The sequence below is a fragment of the Chironomus tepperi genome, unplaced genomic scaffold (genome assembly GCF_022539635.2).
Source record: "Chironomus tepperi strain 1889 unplaced genomic scaffold, CSIRO-AGI_Ctep_v1 contig_82, whole genome shotgun sequence".
In the NCBI taxonomy this organism is placed as follows: Eukaryota; Metazoa; Arthropoda; class Insecta; order Diptera; family Chironomidae; genus Chironomus; species Chironomus tepperi.
The window spans coordinates 273,177-282,990 of record NW_027226204.1 but is presented as its reverse complement, the minus strand read 5'-3'; the positions used below and the strand labels follow the sequence as shown (position 1 = coordinate 282,990).

The 9,814-nt window shown below is 33.4% G+C and overlaps 1 protein-coding gene across 1 annotated transcript; it reads left to right on the top strand.

Annotated features, from left to right (window-relative positions):
* The first annotated feature begins 343 nt into the window (after positions 1–343).
* LOC139085755 (nucleoprotein TPR-like) lies at positions 344–1,843 on the top strand. The gene has a single exon (XM_070633899.1). It carries the CDS (start codon positions 344–346, stop codon positions 1,841–1,843), a length of 1,500 nt encoding a protein of 499 aa, XP_070490000.1.
* Positions 1,844–9,814: the final 7,971 nt, after the last annotated feature.

The following is a 9,814-nucleotide window of genomic DNA, read 5'->3' as shown; positions in this document are numbered from 1 at the left end:
ATCAAGCATTTCTTAATTATCCAGATTTTCGGTATATTTAGTCAATATTGTGTATAAGCATTAAATTTGATATTTTCTACCTGAATACAGCTGTACATTAACTTATTTAGAGATTGTCAAACTTTCAGAAACTTTTTGCACAATTTTTGAGAAGTTTGTATACAAAGTTCAACCTTTTTGGTGTATAAAATGTCAAGTTTGTGTAATCAAGTCATCATTCATACAGATCAAGTGTTAAACAAACAACAAAACCTTAAAGTTTTATTAAAATTATCAAAAATCTAACTAAAAATTCAAAAAAACCATTCAATAATTTGAAAATATTCATCAAAAAATAACAATAATGGCATCAATTACTTCATCCGAAACAGTTCCAATCAGTGGAAACAATGCACCATCAGCAGTCAACGATCCATCACCAGCATTCATCAATCAATCTCAAGAATCACCAATCAACTACTCAGCAACCATCGCTGACCTAAAATCCCAACTAAACCAAGTAAGTACCGAACTAGCTCAGTCCATCCAAGATCGTGAAAATCTCTCAACGATCCTCGACCAACGCACCACCGAAATTGAAAGACTTCAACATGATTCCAACCAATTAAGTCAACAACTTCAGGAATCAACCAATGCCAAATGTGAAGCCATCCGTCAATTAGAAGCGATTCGGTATCGTGTAACAGAAGCTGAATTTAAAGAAAAGAGATTCATACATGAAAGGACATTGGCACAGAATCGAATTGAAATGTTGACGACTGACTTGAAGAAAAATATTCAGGAACTGCAACGATACCGAATGGAATCAACAGCAAGAGTTAAGAATTTGGAGGGAATATTGAATGAAAAGTCATCGGAACTTGAAATGTCGATAAGGAATGAAGCACAACTTAAGGAGTGTAATGAGATGCTGACAATTAAGGTTGAGGAATTATCGACAGAAATCGTAAGGATCAACGAAGATTATTCAAAGGAATCCATCGATGAATTGAATGCCCAAAGAGAAGAAACTGATGTTGTGTCTGACTTAAAAGAATCCCTAAAGGAAGCAACAGACGGGTTCGATATATTAGCTTCATTTCTGCAGCAAAACATTCAAATGATGAGCAGCCTTGAATCTTTGGAAGCAGTACTAGAAAATGCCAAAATGAATTTTGAAAATCCAGAGCAATTTTGTAAAGATTGTGAAAATTTCGAAAATATACTCGAAAATGATCAGCAACTATTTGAAGAATTTGTAGCACAAGCATATGCAGCAATTGGGAAACTAGAAAGTAAAAATCGACGTCTTCGAAATGAATTGACAGTTACAAACCAAAAGCATGAAGAAACAAGAAAAATATTGACTGAAAATTTGCTAATATTAGAAGAAGAATTTAAGGAACTAAAGAAGGAAATGGACGATGACTCCTGTGATGGATCGTCAGATAATTTGGATGTTACTCTGACTACTTTGACTGCAAGTGAGGATGTTGACCACGAAAATGAGTTTGAATTATCAGAAAATGAAGAACCACAATCAGCAGGACGGAAGCGACAACGTGAGGATTATGGAAGTCCAGATGAAATTCTAAGATTTATTGATGAAGTTATGGCTGAAAAAAGATTCAAATTTGATGATGAAGACATTGGAAGTGAAATTATGGGTGTTGAAGACTTCAGAAATGCAATTGCAATGCCACTTTTGGCTGAGAATCTAAATTCTCTTGAGGATATTTATGATATATTTACCTTTAATGCAGATACTAATATTGAAAACATTGACGATCATGTTGAAAATTATGAAGAAATTAGTCGAGTTGAGGAACATTTTGAGGAAATTTTTGAAAATAATTATAATTAATGAATATTAGATTATCGAACATTTCGAACTCAACTTATTTTAAAGTAAAAATTTACGTTACGAAGAATAGTAAAAGTAACGGTCAAAAAAAATTTGAATTTTCAAAAAAAAAAAAAAAAAAAAAAATGAAAAAATTAATGGTCGTTTTTGAGACAGGCACACTCTGAATAATTTAAAATGTTAATAAATATACTAGATTAAACTTAAAACTGTGAATTTTTGATTTTCTTATTTTCAGATACCCAACTTCCCCATTTCCTCATTTATGATAGTATCTTGGCATCCAGCATTCGGAGCATGATTAATCTGTAATATTTGTGTAGTAATTAAGGAACTTAAGATCGACTATCAGGTTGTGGTGTCTAAGCTGAATGAATTGTTGTAAGCTTCTAAAGACATATTGGTGTAGAACAGTAATGAAAGAATGAAAGAGTGTCGATGCGGACAGTAATTTGGAAATCTGTGAACTCTTTGAGTGAACAGAGTACGTGGTTGCGATTCCCAGGTAGTGAGCCGATTTTCAATCAATAATATAGAAGTGGTTGTAGACATGAGTAGGATTCGATTGCTCACAACATTACACAGGGTTGGAAATCTAAAATAGACTAGAAAAGGGGTGTTAAACTATGTACAAAAAAATATTATTCAAATCTTAAATGAACGTTACACCAAAACGGAAATGGATTAATCACTCAGTCATTAATTAGACTCCATTAACATCCATGACTAACTGCTACAGCAACCATCAACATGCCAATTTAGGAACTTTCATCTCCAACCTCTATAAAAATCACTCAAAATCTCTCTTAATCACTTAAATAATCCATTAATTTCTGAATTTCTTTTTCAAGTTCATCATAGCTCTACTGCCCGTTAATAAACCTCTCTACAGCAAGTAACAAAAATCTCCTCTGTTATTTGCATTTTTGAGTGAATAATTGGATCCAATTTCTGCTTTCAATAAATCCATTTTCATATAAAAAAGGAACTTATTTGATTAGTGAATATTTTCCGACTGCACATTTTTGCTTTTCGTCTCAATTTTGTTAGTGGAAGTGCTTGGGAAATGCAAATTCTGTTTCATAATTGAATCACAAATAGAAAAAAAAACTCAATCGTTCAAATGGAAATTTAAGGAACAACTTCTTTTGTATTTTTAATAAATCAATTAGAAGTTTGGTTCCTTTATACATCCAATACAATACATACATACATAAAGCAATGAGTGAAAGTAGGATAAAATAAATTCAATAATCTGAATATGGCATATTTTCTCTATGTTGATATATATATTTTATATCTGATGAGGAATGAGGATGTTATAGAGGAAGAGAGAGAAAAAAAAAATTAAATTTCAATCATATGCAACTTCGAACAAGGGAAAATTTGTTTCTTTTTTTTGCACTCGATGTTGCTGATATATGTGTGAATTTATATTGAATTTTCAATATGTTGTCTGAATGGGTTGGTGGATTTAACAATGCAGTTTGACTTGAATTGACTTGGATGCTGTGTTCTTTAAATAGTGCCAGTGTTTGGAGATTTGTTAGTGGAAATTGTCTGATTATCGTTATCATACTGAAAATAACCAAATTTCCTAATTGGTACTAGAACAAAATAGTGTGATTGCTGGGGAGAGACACAAGATTACTATACTATCCTTGCTTGAAATACACAAGGAAAAAACGTCTTGGTGCTTCAAGAGCAATATAGCGTAGGACGGAAATGATAGATTGCCAGTAAGATGTCAAAACTGAGAATTTGTACAAGCTTTGCGATTCACCCAACAATAGAATCAGATGGAAAGCATTTTGTGGCAACCTAGATTCTAAGACGGAGCATGATTTCAGTAAGTAAGTAAGTAAGCAAGTAAGTAAGTAAGTAAGTAGAACCAAATTACAATCGACAATTGATTGCAATTTGAATCATCACCAAAGTGACAAGAAATCTCAAACTTCTGAAAATGAAAAAGCTTTGCCTTGGAGCTTTTAAGACGCTGTCAAAGCTCTTTTACTAGACCAAATTGAAGCCGCCTGTCTTTGAGAACCATATGAATGGCACACAGAAGCGGCTTCCATTCGGTGTTAGTAAAGAAGCTTTACTGTTGATTGGGGTAGGGTATCGCGGAGCATAGTTAAAATCATTGATGTAACTATAATCCAACTATAATCAATAAAAATCTAAACTAAGATTAAAACTTGCTTGCTGACTGGTGTAATACAATAAAAATACTGCATCTGAATGCACTCTAGCTATTTGTTCATTCAAATTGGAGAATAATTGTGGGTATGTGCTATCAATTTCTAATCAAGCTTAAATGAGTTCAACTAAAACAATTTTTTCATGACCTTTAACAGCCATAAGCTGCACTTTCAGACAATATGGATTAAAAACACGATAAATTGCACTTATGAGTCTTAATCACATGATTAATATTCTTATAATTTAGCTTTCAAGTGACATATTAGTCTGCTAAACGATCGAGTCATATTCATCTCACAAATGCGCTTTATCCACTCCATCAATCCACCAAGACTTCCTCAACTAATTTAATGTGTTTTATCAACAAACAACAAAACTAAAGAGAACAAGCTGAACTGAAAAACTTGAACAAGTAAAATTTTATTTTCATTTCAAATAGGTTTTGATTAAATTTCATTTGTGTTCATTTATTTTCATCCTGTACACTAAAGATATACATAGATTTGTTCATGTTCATCAACATTGGTGATTTAAAAAAAAAAAGTTTCAACTTTAGTTTCACCTTGCACCTTGCATTTGCTGGCTACCTTGACAAAACTCTATCCGGATAAATAGAATATTGTGTTTATTTTGACTCAATTATTTGAGTCTATTGAATGCAAAAAGTTCAACAGAACAGCAACAAAAAAAAAAAAATGAAAGCTTGTTTGTCGATGAATGGGATGAATTTAGTAGAGGGATTGTATATGCAGCATTGATACAGGGGTGTAGTCATAAAGCCAAGAAAGGACTACGCTCGACCATATAGCGAATGAAGAACTACGCTCGACCAAATGGTCATTGAAGAACTATGCTCGGTCATATAGCCGGAGAAGGACTACGCTCGGCCATATAGAAAGGAGAGGACTACGCTCGACTATATAGCCAAGAGAGGACTACGCTCGGCTGTATAGCCTGGGAATGACTACGCTCGGTTATATAGCCAAGAAAAGACTACGCTCGGTTATATAGTCTGGGAAGGATTTCGCTCGGTCATATAACCATGAGAGAACTACGCTCGGTCATATAATCAGGGAAGGACTACGCTCGGTGATATAGCCAGAAAAGGACTACGCTCGGTCATATATCCATGGGAGGACTACGCTCGATCATATAGTCAGGGAAGGACTACGCTCAGTATTTTAGTCAAGAGAGTACTACGCTCGGCCATATAGCTTGGGAAGTACTTCGCTCGATCAAATAGTCAGAGGACTACGCTCAGAGATATATCCAGAGAATGACTACTCTCGGTCATATATCCGAGGAAGGACTTCGCTCGGTTATACAGTCTGGGGAGGATTACGTTCGACAATAGAGCCAGAGGCGGACTACGCTCGACCATATATCCAAACCTCCCCCTTAATACGCCCCTGGCATGGATATAGGAAAATATGTGCATTTTGAGATCATAATAATCGGATATGTATTGCACGGCTTTTCACATGAATTTTTTTCAGTGTATATAATGCTTTAGGATCTACGACTATTATAGCTGAATAGAGTTTCCAAAAAAAAAAAAATAACTATTTTCAATGAACAGCAGGATATTCGTGCTTTGCTGTTATTATTATTTTCTATGTAAATTGTAACCATTTTCTTTATGCTGCATATGTATCCATTGTTGCCATATCCAAACGTCGTTGACAAATTTCTGCTGTATGCTTAAATGTCATCATGGGGAAAGCTGAAAGTTAATTGTTATTCTGGAATTTTTGTTTGGATATAAATTTAATAAAGTTCGAATGTTTTCATCGCTGACCTTTAAATATCTGCATATATGCAGCATAAAATAAATATTTCGAGCATTTAAAAATTAATTTTTTTTTTGATTTATGCCAAAAGCATTTGTAGTTCCTGTTATCAAATTATTTTCTTCTCTTGTCGGATATTTTATCTTGACTGCACTATATATTGCACTCAGTTGCACTCATGCATGGTGGATGGGAATTTTTTCGATTCGATTTTTTGTGTGGATGAGTGGATTTTTGTGCAAAAAATATTTGGAGTAAATTCATTTTTTTTATTGAAATTCCTTTTTATTTTCTAACCTTTGGATGGATGGAGCAAGTTGGAAATTATTGTAAAGCTGTTCAATGTGTTTGTTGTGAATGGATAAAAATACGTTACAACTAGTCGCCAACTAAACATTAACTTTACATCAAGTTTTGTAACGTATTTTTGTCCATTCGGGTGTGTTACATTGATACATATTGTTGGATTGGTGACCAAGAGTCCAATGGACCGAAGAGCATAGATAATAATCAATGATAATGATAATTGTATAGAGACAGAAGGTTTAAGTAAGCTTTGTGCCACACTCTCTAGCAACCTCCGGTAGCTCAGTAGATAAGAGGACTTGACATGTAATTAAGATGGCGTGGGTTCGAGTCCTACTCTGACTATATTGTGGGAAACTCTAGAACTTTAGTTGTAGTAAGTTTGCGAGCAGAACAAGTCCAAGAACTCATGGAGAGAAGCTATCGATAGAGAGAACATGTCATTTGGTGTCGCTAATTTGCTAACGGAGGTCAGTGATAGAGGCAACTTCAGGAGATGTCTAAAGAGGAAATTGATCTTAAGTAGTGAAGTAAGTCATGTAGGGTTTTTCTACTCTGTTTGACTCAAAGCTCTACATAGCAGCCATTTGAAAAATTCGCAGAGTCTGGAGTCCAATAGGCTTCCGTATGAATTTCATACGACTACCCTTTAAAATTTTGTATCGTTTGAGATAAACTCAAGTTGGACGGGCTGAGATTAGTCGTTTGATTGTCAGCGTGATATTTTGAAACAAGGTAAAGAGTCGGTTAATCGTAGTTTGCTCCATTTAGATCAATGTAATGGGTCGTGCTATCTTGGTATCAAAAGTTACTTTGAAATTTTGAATTTGGACTTAGAAGCGATTTGGATCGATTTCGATTCCAATAGATAGCCCGTTTATTACTATCCTATTGATATCTCCTTTACTACTTCCTGAGAAATTCTTGACTATCCTTTGACTGCCCCTTGACAATTTCGAAATCCAGATTTGAATATCTACATCAAAACTGATTCAAAATATCGCGTGAATGCTGTCGTATTCGCATTTGTGTAAGCATTAATTTTCGCTAATTTCAACTAACATCTGCGAAACAATATGCAGCTGCAAACATATGTCACGCGAAACATTCAAAGTGTGCCGAAAAAGAATCTAAAAAAAATGTGCAAAAAGTTAATCCAAATGTCAACATTTATCCAAAATAAGACTAATGTAGCACACTTTAAATACATAATACGGTAAAGTATGTAGCATACCGTAAAAGTTTGGTAAACACAACAGCTTCAATAAAGTTTATTTTATTTTAAATTGATTCAATTGAAAACAAATCAACAACAAATTTGATAACACCATAAGTGTTGGATCATATTGAAGCTGTTCTAGCACACTTTTGGTGGAAATGTGTGCTAACATCAATTAATATTGACAAGCACATCAAATGAATTCATTTATGATGCATCGATCAATTAAATGAATTTAAATTGGAAATTTTTGAAATTATTAAAAAATTTTGCATTTAGTTCAATTCACATGGAATTTATATTGCTGATGTACAGGTGTGTTGTCAGGTATTGGGAATGGCAGGGGGTGATTGATATAGATCAATCTTTTGTTTTTCACGGCACACCTTGGTGGAATGCCTTGACTGATACCGAACACTGTAAATGGTTCAAGGCAGAGTTTCAGGTATTTCCATACAATTTTGAGAACACACTAGGGTGTCGCAGCACACAGGTTGCCTGCCACTTATATAGATTAAGTGAACTAAAAGGCAGTAGTGATCAACCTTTCTTGCAATGATACATTTCAACGCCATAAGGTATTTCCCGGCACAACATGAAAAACAAACAGTTTTATGCTGCAGCACACAGGTTGCTTACAACTGGCTCGAGATATTCAAAAGATTGAGTTATTGATTAGAAATTGATGGATTTACCTTAGTATAACTTCTGTCAAATTGTTCTTGAGTAAATCAGGCTGCAATTAATTAACCATAATAGCACAATGCGGCAAATGTCATTGATTGTTGTACGAATGAGCCAAAATCAGCCGTTAGGTAGCCATTTGGACATTATCACATATTGCGGTCACATTGCCTATCAGGCTCTTTTGTGTTGCTCAGACGTATGTTTAGACATTTGTGTAACTTGCCATGAAATGTCTGGTTTGCAAATGCACATTGTAGTCACTAAGCTACAGTCACATTTTGTCTTAATCGCTTGTAACTGCAAGACATTAAGGTTCCTGAATAGTAGCTTAACATGATGCCTGATTATATCTCTTTTTGTTCAATTGCTTATTGAAATTTGCGGAAGGCATTGAGCTGTTCAAAAATAAACCAGTGAGGAACAACTTGGGTGGCGCGGCCCAACAAATGTGCCGCGAAAAATAAAATTTGCTCATCACTGAGTTAAATGAAAGAATGACTAATTGGACCCTGTTTCTATCAAAATTGATTCATAATGACTCCTAGTATTCCTCAAATAATCAGAATTAATAGAAACTCGATTATATTGCCATTAGTCCACAAAATCCTCCCCTCCATTCATTTCTCCGAAAATTGAAAATTCAGTTGCTACACAACTGCTGTGCTATCTATTAGCTTTGACTGCCAATGAATTTTCTATGAAAAACTAATCAATTAGATAAAATATTCAGATTCTATTCATCACTCGATGTTGACATTCCTCATGCATAAAATTTTTGTTCAGAATCGATAAATTTTTGGGTATCAGGTGCCGAAAAAGTTTTGTGTTCCAACTATATTGAATTTATTATGCAGAGTGCGGATGTCTCAAAAACGACCGTTATTTTTTTTTAAGAAATAAATTTTTTGAAGTCAAAATTCAAAATTTTTTTGACCGTTATTTTTGCAATTTTAAAAATTCAAATTTTTTTGCCATTACTTTTGTCAAAAAATTTTTTGAAGTTAATTCAAATTTTTTTCGACCGTTATTTTTACAATCAAAATTTTTTGCAGTTGAAATTCAAATTTTTTTTTACCGTTGCTTTTTTTAAAAAATTTTTTGCTGGTAAAATTCAAATTTTTTCGACTGTTACTTTGTTCAAAAAAATTTTCCTGATAAAATTCAAATTTTTTTTGACCGTTACTTTTACTTTTTTTTCGTAATATTTTAAAATAATTTGAGTTCGAAATATTTTTATTTTAAATTTTTCGAAATGTTCGAATTTTTCGAAAATCTAATGTTCGAATTCGATTATGATCCGAAAAATCGAAGGGAAAGTGGAACTGGAAGTAAAAAAAACTAAAATTTTATTGAATAAATCATCATTATTATTGTCATTATTACAATAATGTCAAATCTATTTGAAAGTATGTATGTCCATAACCCAATAGAATCTCTTTATATGATTATTATTGCATGTTATGAATGTGATTTAAAATCTAAATGGTTTGCAGACGCGATAAATTTATCATTTCTATTGTCATTTATACGTATGTACATACATACATCTTGTAGATGTAGACACAAAAAAAAAAGAACAAACATGTGTTTTCATGGCACTTAACCGACACCGAAAAATTTTATATATAAATTATTATTATCAAAATGTGATAAATTGTCTCTTTCTTTAGTTCCATGTTCAATCCTTGTAGTTCCAATCTTCTCGGACTGACTTGCGAACACACCGGACTGAGAGTTGCTGTATCACAGACAAATTAAATTACGATT